Here is a 19,232-nt window from a genome sequence, read left to right on the forward strand (position 1 = left end):
GCCACAGATGCTCTGTTTAAGTTTTCTGCAGCCAAATCTAAACGTTTTTTTTCTTTTTATTAAATATTAGTTTTCTTTGTATTCTTTCCTGAACCTTTCGGGAAACTTAAGTTCTTTTTTACAATTTGATGCTTGATAATAAGACTATATCCTCATGTAAAACGAATTCTACAATAATCTGAATTTCAAAAAATCGTTTTCAAATAAAACAAGTTTTAAAATATTCAGAAGCACTTTGATATGTCAGAGACCTATAGTAGACATAAAGAACACAATAAACAAACATTTACCATTTTTGTCCATGGAATTTGGTTCTGACTGTTTCTTGCCAATATCAGCAAAGGAACGAACAATGGGAATCCTGTTGGTGAGTTTTTTCTGATTCTGATGATGATGTTGTTTCATCAATGCCTCATGGACCCTGTGGCGTACATCTTCATTCAGCTGACCTGAGCTCACTTGTTGGTCAAGAACCATATCTGAAGAGAAAAGGCCGGAAGAAGATGAATACAGCTTTCCTCTAGAACATGTGCCAGCCATGAATCACTGAGTCCAAATATGCAAGCCCTAAACAATATTAGTCATCTTGAAATAGAAATAACTTCTTTAAAAAAATTCCTAAGCATGGTGTTATAAATGGAAATTTATGTTCCATTGTAGAAATGTTGCACAAGAAAGATTTGGGCAAATTTTCATTATAAATCATTCTATTTTAAATATATAATTCTTATGAAGTATTATTTTTCAAAGGGGAATAGTTGCACTGAGAAGAAATTTCTTTATTTCTTCATTATTGACACTGATGGGTGGAACAGCTGTAGAGATAATATGAAAATTCATAATGTGTTTGAATTCACAATTCATAATGTGTTTGAATTTGGAAATTGGTTTTATACTTGTATTTTAATATTTTTCCCATGTTCTACTACAGACTAATTTCCTTGTTTCCTCATTAAGTGAACAGAAGTCTATCTGTGAAAATCTGATGCAAAGAGGCCTATGAAGTGATATAGTTACTGAATTTGGAAAGTAAACAATTCTGTTTCATATGGATAGAAAATCAGCCTTTTCTCAAACTTTCCTGGAAACACACTCCCTTGAGAATGTGAGATTAAAAAGATATTCTATACCTGCAAAACAAAGACTGGAAGGTGACATTTCAGAAGTCTATAATTAAGCAGATTATTTACCATACATAGTATCAAAAACGTCAATAAAGTAGATAAGCAAAGGTATTTTAAGTTTCTTAGTGATATAAAGATCACATCAGTGAATGTTTGTGTAATCAGTCTGCTTTCTGATCACCAAATATTAACTCTAATTGTTCTTTAGGCATTAACATCTTATGTAAAGCAGATCGCTATGAGCTGCCTTCCACTGCCTTTTTGAGTACAATAAAGGTTTCAAAGTTAGCAGAATGCTCCCTTACCAACAGTATTTTCCTTCAGTGTGAAGCAGAAATGAACTAAGGGACAGATTTAGACCACTTTATGACATTCTAGCTAGATGACTTTGCAAAGTTGAATAACCTCAGTGTCCTTATTTATAAAATGGAGATAATAATATCTATATCACATGTTGGTGCCAAGACTGGCATAAGGCACCTGATGCACTGATTGGAATATTGAGGCTATCGGTAAATATTTCCCAGAACAGGATTTTCTTTGCAATTTTCATTATGTAGATTATGGGTTCCTGGTTTGAAATTTGTGGTGGTTTCAATATATTCATATTTTATAACAGTTTATCAATTAGAGACAAAGCTGGGCTTATCAATAGCAGAAAACCTAAATTAAACTACCTAAAACAACTTTATTGGCTCACATAATAGAAAGATCAAAGTTAGGTTGGCTCTAATTCTGCTTCTCTGTGATTTTGTTAGCTTCCTCCTCCTCTAGGGTAAGCTTTAACCTCAGGCTGATTTTCCTTATGGTCATAAGATGGCTTTCAGCCACAACAAGGAAATATATATTTTTGTTCATATGCAGTGAGAAATATATTTTTTGTGACTTTCTCTTAGATGAGTTTTTTTCACCTGGCCAGGAAAAATTATCCTAAGTCTTACTGACATAGCCCTGCCCATCTTGAACCCAATCACTGGCAAAGGAGATGGTATTCATATTACTGACAGGCTAATCAAGAATTGCACTTCAATCTAGAGTTAATTCTCTAAACCAGAGATAGACAAGCTCTTTTTGTCCTGAGCTAGATAACAAATATTTTAGGCATTGTAGGCCATCTGATCTCTGTCACAAATACTGAATTTTGCCTTTGTAGCAGGAAAGCAGCCATAGGCAACATGTACACAAATAAACCTGGTTATGCTCCAGTGAAACTTCTTTATGGATGCTGAAACTTGAATTTCATATAATATTCACATCACAACATATTAACTTCTTTTTTATTATTTTTCAACCATTTTAAATATAATCACCATTCTTAGCTCAAATGCCCTATGAAATCAGGCAGTCGGCCATATTTGGCACATGGGATATAGTGTGCTCTATCATTTTTGTGTTTACAATGGAAAGAGGTAGAATGAATATTTGGAAGTCACCCATAATATATACCTGGAATGTCTGAAAGTCAGTCACTATAATTACCTCAAAGGTCCCTTCCAATTCTGAAAATGTATTATACTATAGAATAATATTTAAATCTATTTTTCAGTTCTTTGGAGATCAGTAGTTATAATACCCCTGGGTTAATCTGAAATAAAGGAAATAATAAATTGTCAACATATATGACATTACACTGAAACCTTGCTAAGATGGAAAAATGTATATAAAATATGCATATACTTCATAATGGAAGTTGTAAAGTAGGTTATTAGAATACCAATATGATATTATTGTAAGGCAGTTCCAAATACAAGCCATGATATGAATTCCCAGTTCAATATTCTAGTCAGAATCAAAAGTAATCACATAATAAACCCTGCATATGTTTATGATTTTTAATTTCTATTAAAGCACAATGTTTACAGGCTCAAACACTACAAAACCCATAGGTCACTATCTTCACAGTTTTTCAAAGATAAGATTTCTATTTGAAACAGTTACGTAAGGAAAAGTAAATATTAAAAAACACACTCATCTGTTCATTAGTTACAGAGAAATACACAGCAAACTTCTCCAAAGTATAACTGTATCAAATTATATCTTACTTGTCTGGAAAAAAATTATTCATTTTGCTTAAGAATATAACATACTAGGGTGATATTTAGGTACCAAAAGGAATCTGAATTAGTAATCACTTACATTGTTCTTTTCACCACTACAATATATATCAGTATTAACTTGAAAAGTGTGAAAGAATAATGGACCATAATGACTTTGGGTCCAGAGTGAAGTCCTGCAATCTCAGCAGGCTATGATGCCTACATAATACAGTCTATTCTGCCCCAGGATCTGGATGATAAGCAAAAAAGCAAGAAAAAAAAAAAAGGACAAATAGGTCACACTCTCATACTCTGCTAACACTAAGCAGGTTCTAGAAAAACTAGTAGCACTTTAAGACCATCCTGGCCAACATGGTGAGTTCCCGTCTCTACTAAAAATACAAAAAAATTAGCTGGGCATGGTGGCGCGCACCTGTAGTCCCCAGTACTTGGGAGACTGAGGCAGGAGAATCGCTTGAGCCCGGGAGGCAGAGGTTGCAGTGAGCTGAGATCGCGCCACTGCACTCCAGCCCGACGACAGAGCAAGACTTCGTCTCAAAAAAGAAAAAAAAAGAAAAACTAGTAGCACTTGTGGAAAAAGGCCTCAGAAAAATGAAAAATTGTTTTTCATCCTATCAGGTAACTATTTTATCATAACGTATCTTCAATGAAAGCCCCTAGAGGCTATGACATATTGCAGATTCTATATAAATCTCTGTCTTTTTGAAGATCATCATATCAATGCTTTGAAAACCCATTGTCTTAACTATAAAATATATTGGGGGATGTGGGGAGGAATATGATATGAAATTCCTAAATTCTGTGGTTTGGTTGCCAGCACTAACAGTGATGTGTGTGCTAAAGGACTGTAACTGTAATAGAATATTTACTTTTCAGACCAAGGATTGTCACAGTATAGGCATGTTAAAAAATATATGGTTATTCCCATACTCCCAAATCTACAGATTACGTTCAGTGGAGCAAACTGTAGATTCTTCCTTCAATGAAAGATTTTAAACAACAAAGGTTGTTTAAATGAGTTGGGAGCTATGATTGATAATCTGTCCATGGTACTAACTTTGGTTTGGTTTTAATTTCTTCCTAACTCTCATCGACAGAATTAGGTTAAAGTATACACACACTGCAGAGAGGATATTTCCATCATTAATCTTTATAATGCTTAATTTCAAAGAGATTAACATAGACCATAACATTCCCTGTAATTTATATGAATATAATTCAGAAGCATATTCAATACAATTAATCTCCATATCAGAGTAAATTGTGGTAAGAAGATATACCTGGAGAATTTTGGATTTGAAAAGGTTAAGTAATATTTTGAAGGATAAAGTTTAAATTTATTGAGTTTCCTGAAACATTGGGAAATAGATATATTTTAAATTAACTTTAGCCAAAAGAAAATCCTACTTTAATTATACCAGAAATTTTTGACAGACCTGCCAGATACAAATGGGATTTTCTGCTACTAAGTCTATGAAAATATCTTAAGGAATTATCCGAGTCTGTTAAAAACATATCAGAACATTGATATAAAAATCCTTGATCATTACAAAACAATATCTGGGTCATATTCATCTAGTAGGAAATGTCTGAAAAACATCAATACCGCAAAGCCTGTGCATTCACAAAGTACTAGGGATTAGAAACCTTAAAGGTAAACTGTGACAGTTAGCTTTTGTAAAACTGAAACTAGTGACTAATGTATGTGAATTATGGCTAACAGAGAAAAATCATGATAAATAAGAGTTGAGGAAAAAGTTTCAGAGCTGACTGTTAATCACTGTGGCCACAAATGATCATGAAACAGAATAAAACAGAAATTATGGTTGGGCACAGTGACTCATGTCTGTAATCCTAGCACTTTGGGAAGTTGAAACAGGTGGACTGATTGAACCCAGGAATTCAAGACCAGCCTTGGCAACATAGTGAGACCCCCATACCCCCAAAATTATGATTATAGGTTAATAAAAAAATTATTTCCATTTCTGCAAAGGTTATCTTTGATAAAGAACTTTCTATTTATCTGTTTATGGTGAAATAGTTTGTTTCTTACTTTATAAGTTGCTTTGATAATAAAACGTAATTATGTGAAAATACAAAGTTAGAAGTCTTAAAAACGGAAAGCATGCTTATTTATTACAAACTTAGTAACGCAGCTCAATTTTTATAAAATGAAAATAGAAGTAAAAAATAAGAATATAATTACAAACCATGGAGAGAAAATATTTTAAGGAGATTATACTGAGGGGATAAATAAGTAACTTTTAAATTTAGTCAAATTATGGTTATCAATGAGAGGAAATCTCTTCTCAGTAATGATTGTAAAGGAACCTAAGGTAATAATGACCAACAGAGATATTTGTAATCATATTTTTCTTTGTGATGTTAGCATTAAACCACTGACATATTCTAAATGTCATTTTACAGGCTGCTCTGCACTGAAAAATGGGACATTCAGGTTGGGTTACTTCAAAGTCAGAAAGATACACACTAATTAGAAGAGCAGAAAGAATACTAAAAAGCTATTTAGGGTATCAAGACGTCAACTGAACTACTTTCACTGTAAGGACAGACTTAGAGAATGTAATTTGCTTGAAAAGGCTAGATTTAACCCAGTTAACCTTCATATATTCTACAGAATTGAGCTTGGGAAAGGGACAGAGTTAGGAAAAGTCACATAATTTTAGACAATGAAAGTGAACTAAGGTGATAAAATGAACAGTGTTTTAGTCAAATTACTAGGAGAAAATTTCTTCATAGGAATAACTTTCTGAGGAAAGCATTAGAAATTATATAACTTAAGAAATGTGAAGACTGGTAAAGGTATAAAGGGTATGTTCTGAGGCTAATTTTGCCAGGTGGTAGAATGTGACAGTTTCATTTCCCATTTCAAAATGTATTCGGGTTAATCTATTTTCAAAGGTAGCGCCATCATCAATTTAAGCAGCGAAAATAAACCCCTTAGAGCAAGGCCTCTAACCTTTTAAATCTTAGTTTCTTTCTTTATTAAATAAGGATAACAATAATAACACTAAGAACCAGGTTTGAGTATTAAAAAGATAATTACAAACTTAAGAGATTCCCATACTTCAAAGTACTGTGAAAAGCCCGGCTGTTTCATTCCTAATTAAAATATAAAAATGTTTATTGGGTATTAGCAAGACCATATAATGTAAAGCTAAGAAACTGAGCTGGATAGCTAACTATTTCAGCATTCTTAGAGAGTTTGTTTATTTCTGAGTTAAATCATTTTCTCCATTTTCTCTTGATTTAGTGCAGCTACAGTAGCCTGACTACTTCTGAAAATTATATATATATGTTTAACTTTATAAAGTATTTTAGGCTCCAGTTATGTAATTTAAAGAATAATCTCTTTACAGGTGTTACATGAAACAGAAGAGGACTGCTTATCTGTCCTGTTTGGGGCAGTGTGTATGTGTCTGTGTGTGTGTGTGTGTTTTAGTTTTTTTGGAATTTTTGTTTAATAAATCAAGCCAAAGTATCTTTTAGTACTTACTGTTCTTTTCATATATACTGCAATGCCTATCAGCACCAATGACTAAATCAATAATTTGTAAGGTGATAAATGTGCCATCAAAATTTGGGTGACATTCACTTCAAGACATCTCTTTTTCTTCAGACAGCAGTTGTAGTGTAACAGAAAAGACACTGGGCTTAAAGTCAGGGGCCCCTGGGTGAAATCAAGGTCATGACAATTTTAGAGTTTCTATTTTCTGATTGGAAAATGAGAATGACATCTACTTCATGGGGCTGTTCTGTAGATTAAAGTAGATATGTTATTTTTCTAATATATAATTCTCATATATATAACAACACACATATAGTTTATTTTTCATTTCTATAATATAATTAAGATACTAAGTTTTTCCACTTCACAAATACATATCATATGGAACAAATTTTATTTTTTCCCAAACTAATAATTTTTAAAGTGTCTCTTTTGTTTGTATTTTTAAAACCTCCATCAATTATTTCATTTATACTCTTTCAAAACTCATTTCTGTGTTTTTGCATTATTTTGTCTTTACTAAAATATGTTTGTCTTCTGGTCAAAAAATACATGAGTTCTTTGACTCAATTTCTGTAATAATAACATTTCCTAAATAGAGCTGTCTGTATTATAAGACATTATTGAATTCTAATACTAATCATTCATCAGGTTGCAGTATTGAATTACAAAACAAATCCTAACTGTATCACTTGGCTTCCTCTGGAATTCAAGGGTTTTAATTAAGTTTAAAATAAATGGCCATACTCTTCTGTGTCCATTCTAAACCAACATTTGTCTGTTTATTGAAATTTTTTCATTTGGTTATTTCATGTGTTTGGATATTGAAAATAAGTATCTAGCTTTAACGGTTTTTCCTTTAATTTTCTAATGGTGAGAGTCTAAATATAATAATGAAAATGAATGGTGAATGGGAATCAAGATATCTAGGTTCTTGTCCTAGACTTGGCACTGCCAACCTAGAGTATATTTCTCTGAGATTCAACTTCTTCTATCTTGAATAACAGGGTAAAAGAAAATGACTTTTAAGGCCTCATACAGTGATTATGAGAATTAGTTTTCCAAAGTTCATACATATATTGAATTATAAGGAAAAGAGAACAACAAAAAAGTAGCTGTATCTATAAAATAGACTAAGGGAGAAAAGATATACCTGCAATTTCTTCTAAAGTGTTGGCATGCATGTCCAGCAACACAGTTCCATTCAGAATACAACTTCTCAACTCAAACAAGCTGTGCAATGAAAGAGTAGCCACATAAGGCTTGCTCCACCTTTCTCCTCCATCTTCCACATCTTCTTCAAACTTCAACCACCTATACAAATAAATATTATCAGCACAGTTTATATTATATTGTAGGTGAATGATCCTTTATCCAAAAAATAAAAGGTTGAAATAGAAAAGTAGTCATATTGTGTCTTGGTTCATAGGTTTTGGAAGTATATAAAAGCTAGTCTAAGCCATTTGGCTTATTTCATTTTAATTCCATTTAGCTCATATTCTTTTTGTAATTAAAAAATAATTGAAAATAAAGGAAAACTCATGTTATTTTGTTAACTTGTCTAACTCTGAAGAAACATTTAAATATAAGTGTTTAACCAGTGGTCATAGCAAATCTTATGTAGCACTAATAAAGAGTGTATCCTTCATGGAAAGTTAATGGTAATTGAAAAGGAAAATGAAAGAATACTTATTTTTCATTGGTGGGAGGTCTTAAACCTGAATATTTTAGTCTCTTGGTAATTTTCTTATAAGATCTTGAGGGAGGCTAGCATAATTTGGGGCCTGTTGTATAGGAAAAATCCTTGTTAGGCTTGCTTGGATGAAAGCTAGTGATAGCAGTCACTTCCTAGGGACTGAATATGTGAGAATTGAGCTCAGACCCCATCCCTGGGTGTTTCTGCCAGGATGGATAATCAGAGAAGAACCTTGATGTCATGATGTCAAACAGGAGACCATTGTCTTCTTGGACCGAAATGAATAGTAATACCTAGATTGTCTGCAAGCAAGATAAATGGAACAGATAAAGAGAAACCAATGATTTTATCGCTCTGGCACAAGCCACTTTATTCTTATCTGTTTAGGAACTTGGTCTGTAATCCTAATAGATGACCAATTTAGTTTCACCATTTCTAATGAACCTTAGCCTAAATATTCTTGCCTACCTCCATCTTCACCATTTCCCTTATTTCTTTTCTCCATAGTCATTTTTGACCCCAATTTCTCTCTCCAAGCAATATCATTCAAATCCTCTATATGATATTATATTATTATTTTGTATAACAAAATGATACAATTTCAACACAGAACAAATATGTGGGAGTAACTAGTTAGGGAATCAAGTGGATTAGCCAAAAGTAACTAACCAAAAGAGCCAGTCAGAATGATTAATGTCCAGAGTAGTAAGAGACATCAGGAAAGCTATGGATCTGTCTCTAGTGTTTAGGAAGCAAAAAGAAAAAAAAAAATGTCAGAAAGTGAAAAGGAAACCAATAGAAAAGAATACTTATACCTGCCAAAACTTACAGTCAGGTAAGAATAGCAATGCCATATTGAAAAAGCTTACATTTAAGTCACTAATCACCAACAGTATCTCTTCAAGGCTGGGCATTTTATAGAATATTTTTGTCTACACAAAAAGTTTTCATATTAGTTATTCTTAAAGTTTTTCAGTCCTAAACAGGGCCATAATACCTCATAAATCATGTGATGGTAATATCATGTCATAACTGGTTCTCCCTCTCTTCTTAGGAAAGAGTAGAATATCACTACCTGGCTTCCCTTTAATTGGGTGAGTCCATGTCTGTGATTAATTCTGGAAATGGGGTGGGAACAGAAATTATGTGTGTATCACTTCCAGGCTGGATGGAGTATTTAATTGCCAAGAGGATATCCTCTGGAGCTCACCCTTTCCTTGACATGCAGCAATCAACAGTTCAAGATGAAGGCTGATCTATCAGCTGAGGTTTCTAAGTTACTATTTAATACAATGAACAGACGAGCAAAACCCCAATGATCCATGATGGACATGAATTGTGAGCCATAAACAAAAGGGTTTAAGCCACTGAGATTGCAGGATATTTTTATAGCATAATTTAGCCTATCCCAACTGACTTAGATCATCATTTTAGTTATTTATATCAGCATAAAAATCCTAATCAGAATTAATGGTGAAAGCAAATATGATTTTAATAAATATAATAAATTATTATTTCTTGTCAGATATGAGAATAAGGCCATAGTCACACTATTATTTCAGTATCACAAAGGAGCAACCTCTTGGCAGACATTTTACTGCTATAGTATTATATAAAGTGTCTTCAAATAGTTGAGAATAAAAAGAAATGTATATTTTTTCTATACTCTACAGCAAAGCCACATTGTAATAAAAGGAAAGTCTTTTAACTTCTCTGGGTCAGTTTTCGCACAGGTAAAATGGTGAGACAAATTAAACACATTAAATAATTTTCCAGAGATCACCTAGCCAGTGACCTTGTCAAACCAGGATCTAACTTTTAAGTTTTTTTTTTTTTAATTTTGTTTTTCTTCAGAGTCTGTGCCCATTTCCCACCATAATACAGCAATTTGAACTGAACTTCTAGTGCTTTTCAGCTCAAAGATCTTATGCTAATGCTTATAGCAGAAACAAATGAATTAGCATTGAATTTTCATCCATGTCTGGAGCCAATCTTAAATTGCAAAATGTTCTTTGTTTTCACTTTTTCTTTCATATTATTCCAATTTGTTTTCTTTATTATCTACTATGCTAGATAAAAATAGATGGTTTTCCTTTGTGAATAAGACTCAAGCATACTATTCTGTGGAAGGGCTAAAATGAAACTTTCCATAAGGAAGTGGCATCAGGGGAGTGGATACAACTTTTATTAAATCTCCTAATTAAATTATAATCTACTGACATATGCTGTGGATTTCAGATAAAAAGAGCAAAAGGAAGGGAGACTATATAATAGCATGTATGCTGGTATTATTTTGACTGAAGAATTTTGTGAAGTTGGAAATTTACTTTCTAGTCTATTTGGTGGTAAAGGAAACCTACAGGTTTAAAAGGGTGTAATACTATTTAAGGAAATATAGGTTTTCCTCTATGGAAAATGTCCTCAATTAAGGTTTCTAGAGCTATGGTACTTTCTGTCATCCCTGTTTATAAAATTGATTCTAAAATATTGTAACAGTGAGACGATGGTTAACAGTGAGATGACGTCTCTACAAGAAATAAAAAAATGTTAACTAGGTGTGGTGGCGCATGCCTGTAGTCCCAGCTGTTCAGGAGGCTGAGATGGCAGGACTGCTTGAGCCCAGGAGATTGAGGCTGCAGTGAGCCATGATAATGCCACTGCACTCTAGCCTGGGTGACAGAGTGAAATCCTGCCTCAAAAGAACAAATAAATTAATTAAATTAAATGTAATCTCCAAAAATTATACTGAAGTACAAAATCCTGAAAAGTCTTTGTACATTACTAAAAAATCATATTGTTTCTCAACTACTTAAGTGTAACTCTAGAAACTTACCCATACAATAATATTGTTTGCAAACTGTAATAATATGAATAACAAATTCACTTTTAAAATACTCCTGGGCCTCTTGGTCTATATAGAATGATAAAACTCTTTCTTATAATAAAATTTACAGTTAAAATTTACTTCTGGATAACAGTGAAGATGACTAAATAAGTGACAAAGTATCTAAGTCATTTCATCTTGACTCCTTTGAAAGTAAAATTTAAAATTTTAAGAATACTGAAAAGGAGTTGTTGTTTTTATTTCGGAAAAAAATGACTTTAAACCAAAAACAATCAAAAAGTAAAAAGAATAGGATTACATAAAAATGAAGTGTTCAAACAAGAAGACTTAACTATCCTAAATATATATGCACCCAATACTGGAATACCTAGATTCATAAAACAAGTTCTTAGAGACTTATGAAGAGACTTAGATAATGACACAATAATAGTGGAAGACTTCCAACACCCCACTGATGATATGGGACAGATCACTGAGGCAGAATACTAACAAGAGATATTTGGGACCTAAACTTAACACTTGACCAAATGAACCTAACAGACATCTACAGAACACTCCACCCAACAAAAACAGAATATACATTCTTTTCATCTGTACATGGCACATATTCTAAAATTGACCACATACTTAACCATAAAGCAATTCTCAACAAATTTAAAAAACCCACAATCATACCAAACATAATCTCAGAACACAACGCAATAAAAATATTAATCAATACCAAGAAGATATCTCAAAACCATACAATTGCATGGAAACTAAACAACCTGCTCCTTAATGATTTCAGTAAACAATGAAGTAAAGGTAGAAACCAAGCAATTATTTGAAACTAATGAAAACAAAGATACGACATACTAGAATCTCTGGGACACAGCAAAAGTAGTGTTGAGAGGAAAGTTTATACTGCTAAATGCTGACATACAAAAAAAAAAAAAAAACTTACATCTTAAGTTAACAACCTAACATTACACTTGAAGGAATTTGAAAAGCAAAAGCCTACCAATCCCAAATATAACAGAAGAAAAGAAATAACCAAAGTAGAGCTGAACAGAATAAAATGGAGATGAAAAAAAATCACACAAAAGATCAACAAAACCAAGAGCTGGCTCTTTGAAAGAATAAATAACATTGATACACTGCTAGCTAGATTAATTTTAAAAAAGGAAGAAGATAAAAATAAACACAATCAGAAAACAAAGGAACATTACTACTAACCCGACAGAAATACAAAAACCCTCAGAGACTATTATGAACACCTTTGCTCACAAACTAGAAAAGCTAGAATAAATGGATAAATTCCTAGGAATATACAACTGCCCAAGATTAAACCAGAAATAAATTATTTTTATTATTTATTTATGTATTTATTTTATTTATTTATTTATTTTTGAGACAGAGTCTCTCTCTCTCTGTCACCCAGACTGGAGTGCAGTGGCACAATCTCGAATCACTGCAACCTCTGCTCCTGCGCTCAAGTGATTCTCCTGCCTCACATCACAAATAGCTGGGATTAAAGGCACACACCACCGTGTCTGGCTAATTTTTTTGTATTTTTAGTAGAGACAGGGTTTCGCCATTTTGGCCAAGCTGGTCTCAAATGTCTGGGCTCAAGTGATCCACCTCAACCTCCCAAAGTGCTGGAAATCAGAGGTGTGAGCCATTGCGCCTGGCCTAACCAGAAATACATTGAAACCATGAACACACCAATAATGAGTTTCAAAATTGAATCGTAATAAAAAAGCGAACAACCAGAAAAAAAGCCTTGGATCAGATGGAGTCATAGCCAAATTCTACCAGATGTATAAAGAAGAACTGATACTGAAACTATTCCAAAAAACAAGGAGGAGGGGCTCCTTTCCAATTCATTCTATGACGCCAGCATCATTCTCATACTAAAACCGGGTAGATACACAACAAAAAAACCTTCAGACCAACATCCCTGATGAACATAGATGCAAAAATCCTCCATAAAATACTAGCAAACCAAATCCAGCAGCACATGAAAAAGCTAATCCACCATGATCAAATAGGCTTTATTCCTGGGATGCAAGTTTGGTTCAACATATGCAAATCAAAAATGTTATTTATTACATAAACAAAACTAAAAGCAAAAACCACATGATCATCTCAGTAGATGCAGAAAAGACTTTTGATAAAATTAAACATCCTTCATGTTTGAAACCCTCAAAAAACTAGGCATTGAAGGTATACACCTCAAAATAGTAAGCATTATCTACAACAAACCTACAGCCAACATCATATTGAATGGGCAAAAGCTGGAAACATTCTCCTTGAAAACTGGTACAAGACAAGGATGCCCACTCTTACCACTCTTATTCAACATAAGTCCTGGAAGTCCTAACCAGAGAAACAGAAAAGAATAAAAAATAAAAGGCATCCAGATAGAGAAAGAGGAAGTCAAACCATCTCTCTTCGCAAATGATATGATACTATACCTAGGAAACCCATAATCTCTGCCTGAGGCTCCTACATCTGCTAAACAACTTCATCAAAGTTTTAGGATACAAAATCAATACACAAATAGTATACATTTATATACACCAACAACATTCAAGCTGAGAGTTAAATCAAGAATGCAGTCCCATTCACAATAGTCATGAAAATCATAAAATACCTAGGAATACAACTAAACAGGGAAATGAAAGATCTCTGCAACAAGAATTACAAGACAGTGCTGAAATAAATCAGAGATGATGCAAACAAATGGAAAAACATTACATGCTCGTGGATAGGAAAAAAATCAAAATTAAAATAGCTATATTGCCCAAAGCAATTTACACATTCAATGCTATTCCTATCAACCTACCAATAACATTTTTACAAAATTAGAAAAAATTTATGCATTTTTACAAAATTAGAAAAAAATCTACAATTCATATGGAACCCAAAAAGATCCCAAATAGCCAAAGTGATCCTGAACAAAAAGAATGAAGCTGGAGGCATCACACTACCTGGCTTCAGACTATACTACAAGGCTACAGTAACCACAACAGCATGGTAACAGTATAAAAACAGACACATAGAACAATTTGAACAGATTAAAGAACCCAGAAATAGAGCTGTACATGTACAACCATCTGATCTTCAAAAAAAGCCAATAAAAATAAGCAATGAGGAAAGGACTCCCTATTCAATAAACGCTGCTGGGATAACTGGCTAGCCATATGCAGAAGATTGAAACTGGACCCCTACCTTTCACCATATACAAAAGTCAACTCAAGATGAATTAAAGACTTAAATGTAAGACCAAAAACTATAAAAACTCTAGTAGAAAATCCAGGAAATACCATTCTGGACATCAGCCAAGGAAAAGACTTTGTGATGAAGATGCCAAAAGCAATTGCAACAAAAACGAAAATCGACAAGTAGAATTTAATTGACCTAAAGAGCTTTTGCACAGCAAAAGAAACTATCAACAAAGTAAACAACCTACAGGGTAGGAGAAAATGTTTGCAAACTATGCATCTGACTAAGGTCTAATATCCAGAATCTTTAAGGAACTCAAATAAATCAACAAGCAAAAAACAAACAACCCTATTTAAAAAGTAGGCAAAAGACGTTAACAGACATTTCTCAAAGGAAGACATACTAATACAAGTAGCCAACAAGCATATGAAAAAATGCTCAGTATCACTAATCATTAGGGAAATGTAAACCAAAACGACAATGAGATACCATCACACACCAGTCAGAATGCCTATTACTAAAAAGCCAAAAAATAACAGAAGCTGGCGAGATTGCAATGCTTATACATTGCTGGTGGGAATGTAAATTAGTTCAGCCACTGTGGAAAGCGGTCTAGACATTTCTCAAATAACTTAAAACAGAACTATCATTCGTCCCAGCAATCCTATTACTAAGTATATAACCAATGGAATACAAATCGTTCTACCATAGAGACACATGCACGTGTATGTTCATTATTCACAATAGCAAAGACATAGAATCAACCTATATGGCTACCAATGGTGGACTGTATAAAGGAAATGTGGTACATATACACCACGCAATAATATGCAGCTATAAAAAATGAGATAATGGCCTTTGCAGCAATGTGAATGGAGCTAAGGCCATTATCCTAAGTGAATTAATACAGGAACAGAAAACCAAATACTGCATGTTCTTACAAGTGGGAGCTAAACATTGCGTACACATGGACACAAAGAAGGGAACAACAGACACTGAGGCCTAGTTGAGGGTAGAGAGTGGGAGGATCGAAAACTACCTATTGGGTGACAAAAAATATCTATCAGGTAAGGTGGAGGAGTGGGAGGATTGAAAAACTACCTATCAGCTGACAAAATTATCTGCACACCAAACCTATAAGTAACACACAATTTACCCATGAAACAACCCTGCACATATAACCCTTGAATTTAAAATAAAAGTTGGAAAGAAAAAAGAATACTGACAAGATGTGGGCTCTGTGTGTGTGTGTGTGTGTAGTTCTATGTATTAAAAAAAAATTTTGAGATATAGTCTCCCTCTGTCATCCAGACTGGAGTGCAGTGGCGCAATCACAGCTCACGCAGCCTCAACCTCCTGGGCTCAGGTGATCCTTCTACCTCAGCCTCCCAAGTAGCTGGGACTACATAGCCAGGTACTATGTCTGGCTATTTTTTTATATTTTTTTATAGAGATGGGGGTCTCACTAAGTTACCCAGGCTGGTCTTAAACTCCTGGCCTCAAGTAATCCTCCTGTCTTAGCTGACCACCCAAAGTGCTGGGATTACACGCATGAACCACTATGCCCGGCCTCTGTTCTATGCATTTTTATCCCATGTATAGATATATGTAACCTCTACCACAATCAACATATGAAGCTGTTCCATCACCACAAAAGAAATCCCTTGTGCTGCACCTTTATATTCTCAATCCTCACTCTATTTCTGTCTCCTGGAAACCACTAATCTATTCTTCGTTGCTATACTTTTGTCATTTTGAGGGTGTTATCTAAATGGAATCATACAGTTTGCAACCTTTTGAGACTGACACTTTTTTACTAAGCATAATGCCCTTGATATACATTAAAGTTATTGTATCAGTAGTTTGTTCCTTTTTTATTGCAGAGTAATATTCCATTATAAAGATGAATGTATCAGTTTGTTTAATCAGTCACCCATGGGGAACATTCCGGTTGTTTGCAGGTTTTGCCATACAGCCAACAGACACATGAAAAAATGCTCATCATCACTCACCATTAGAGAAATGCAAATCAAAACCATAATGAGATACTATCTCACACCAGTTAGAATGGCAATCATTAAAAAGTCAGGAAACAACAGGTGCTGGAGAGGATATGGAGAAATAGGAACACTTTTACACTGTTGGGACTGTAAACTAGTTCAACCATTGTGGAAAACAGTGTGGCGATTCCTCAAGTATCTAGAACTAGAAATACCATTTGACCCAGCCATCCCATTACTGGGTAAATACCCAAAGGATTATAAATCATGCTGCTATAAAGACACATGCACATGTATGTTTATTGCAGCACTATTCACAATAGCAAAGACTTGGAATCAACCCAAATGTCCATCAGTGACAGATTGGATTAAGAAAATGTGGCACATACACCATGGAATACTATGCAGCCATATAAAACGATGAGTTTGTGTCCTTTGTAGGGACATGCATGCAGCTGGAAACCATCATTCTCAGCAAACTATTGCAAGAACAGAAAACCAAACACCGCATGTTCTCACTCACAGGTGGAAATTGAACAATGAGATCACTTAGACACAGGAAGGGGAACATCACACACCAGGGCCTACTGTGGGGAGGGGGGAGGGGGGAGGGATAGCATTAGGAGATATACCTAACGTAAATGACGAGTTAATGGGTGCAGCACACCAACATGGCACATGTATACATATGTAACAAACCTGCACGTTATGCACATGTACCCTAGAACTTAAAGCATAATAAAAAAAAAAGAAAGAAAGAAAGAAAGAAAGAAAGAAAGAAAGAAAGAAAGAAAGAAATCTGCTGTGAACACTCACACAGAGGTCTTTGTGTGAACATGTTTTCATTTCTCTGCAATAAATGCCCAAGAGTCCAATCGCTGGATCATATAGTAAATGCATGTTTAGTTTTATCAGAAACTGTCAAACTGTTTTCCATAAGTGGCTCTACCATTTTACATTCACACCAGCAATGTATGAAAGATCCAGTTTTTTCAAATCCTCACCAACATTTGTTATTATGACTTTTTTATTATTCTATTAGGTATGCAGTAATATCTCAGAGAAACTCTAATTTGTATTTTTCTAATGACTAATGATATTGAACATTTTTCCATGTGCTATTTGCCATATGTATCTCTTCTTTGGTGAAATGTCTGTTTGTGCCTTTTGCCCATTTTTCTAGTTGATTTATTTTCATACTGTTGAACTTTGAGAGTTCTTTATATGTTCTACATATAACACTTTTGTTGAATATCTGGTTTGCAAATACTTTCTGTCTGTAGCTTGCCTTTTCATCCACTTAACAGAATCTTTCACAGCACAAACATTTTAATTTTGGTAAAGTTCAATCTATAAATATTTCCTTTTACGGATTGTGCTTTTGGTGTTATGTCTAAAAACTTGCCACCTAGCCCTAGGTCCTGAAGATTTTCTCTTATATTTTTTTCTAAGAATTTTATGGCTTTATGTTTGAAATTTAAATTTATAAACTATTTTGAATTAATTTTACGTACATGGTGAGGCTAATTTTTTGCCGGCAAAAAATTGTCTAATTGCTCCAACATTATTTTTCGAAAAGATTATTCTTCCTTCATTTAATAGTTTTTGTGCTTTGTCAAAAATCAGTAAGCTTTACTTGTGCTGGTCTATTTCTTAGTTCTCTATTCTGTTCCAGTGATTTATGTGTCTGAAATGACATTTTAAAAAATCCAATTATTCTTCCTCCCTTTAGAACAATTTTCTTCAAGTTGAGGGCTTAATTCTATGAGAAAAGAATGGAGTTCTTTTCAGGGAGTTTGGAACTTCAGGGAGTTCCAAACAGTTTGTTAGTTAAGATGACCAAATATAAGTTATATGCATGGATGGTTTGATGTACCCATAGGTTTTATGAGTATTATAGGAGGAGGCAGAAGGTACTTTCCATAAAAAGGTGCCCACATGTTACAAATATCAAGTTACTAAAGATACTAAACATTTCAAGATTCAGTGCTTTATGCCAGCTCCAGAATGATGCCAATTCTTTAAGAGATATTTAAATGAATATTGTTAAAGAGACTATTAAAAATAATACATACACATAAATACGTAACTATATCTCTCTTTTCTGTTCTTTTAAATCCCATTTCATCCTTCAAAGATAGACATGAACAGATCTGGGAACACACCAGACACCGTTTCAAGATTTGTAGTCACTGAATATACTGTCAGTTGCAAAATGTCTGATTACAATTAATGACCTAAAGTGCTGCAATTTGTTCCAGTTTTCAAATAAACTCTGCTGACATTTGTTTGAATAGCAAACCAAAGCAAACGAGAGTTTCAAAGAGTGAATGAGATGTGATGGATAATGCAAAAAAATAAATAAATAAAACTGTTGGCCAATTGCACAACCTCTTCTGTGGGGGGAGAAGGGAGGATTTAAACCCTGAGATTATTTTCATTTCCTTCAGTATGTCTAGATCTGTTTCATCCAAGATTAGCACATTGGAGTCTCTTTCCATTAAGCAACATTAAATAGGTGTTTCACGAATTCTTTGAGGATTAAATTTATTATAATCTCCTCTATAATACTCATATTAAAATATACAGAATAAAATTATTCGTCAATTAGATGCTTCTAGAGAAGGCTTTTTCTAGAGAATTTAACTCCTTCTGGGTGTTCTATTCTCACTAACTCAGTTTAACTTTTCTAAGATTTTTAATTCTCTCATTCTACCCAAACAAAAAAGAGTAAGTCTATCATCCAAAAGAAGTTACTACATCATCCAAAATTA

At 33.7% G+C, this 19,232-nt stretch overlaps 1 protein-coding gene across 3 annotated transcripts in view; it reads right to left on the minus strand.

Moving 5' to 3' along the window:
- The window catches only part of SLC4A10 (solute carrier family 4 member 10), a 395,086-nt gene that overhangs the window by 128,482 nt on the left and 247,372 nt on the right, over nucleotides 1–19,232 (minus strand). For all 3 annotated transcript variants that reach the window (XM_033231304.1, XM_033231305.1, XM_033231303.1), the window contains exons 5-6: nucleotides 7,864–8,024; nucleotides 291–479 (exon numbers count right to left, since the gene is read on the minus strand). In XM_033231304.1, coding sequence (XP_033087195.1) covers nucleotides 291–479; nucleotides 7,864–8,024 — 350 coding nt within the window. The remainder of the gene's footprint in view (nucleotides 1–290; nucleotides 480–7,863; nucleotides 8,025–19,232) is intronic.

This window comes from Trachypithecus francoisi, unplaced genomic scaffold, assembly GCF_009764315.1.
Source record: "Trachypithecus francoisi isolate TF-2019V2 unplaced genomic scaffold, Tfra_2.0 Lachesis_group13, whole genome shotgun sequence".
Classification (NCBI taxonomy): Eukaryota; Metazoa; Chordata; class Mammalia; order Primates; family Cercopithecidae; genus Trachypithecus; species Trachypithecus francoisi.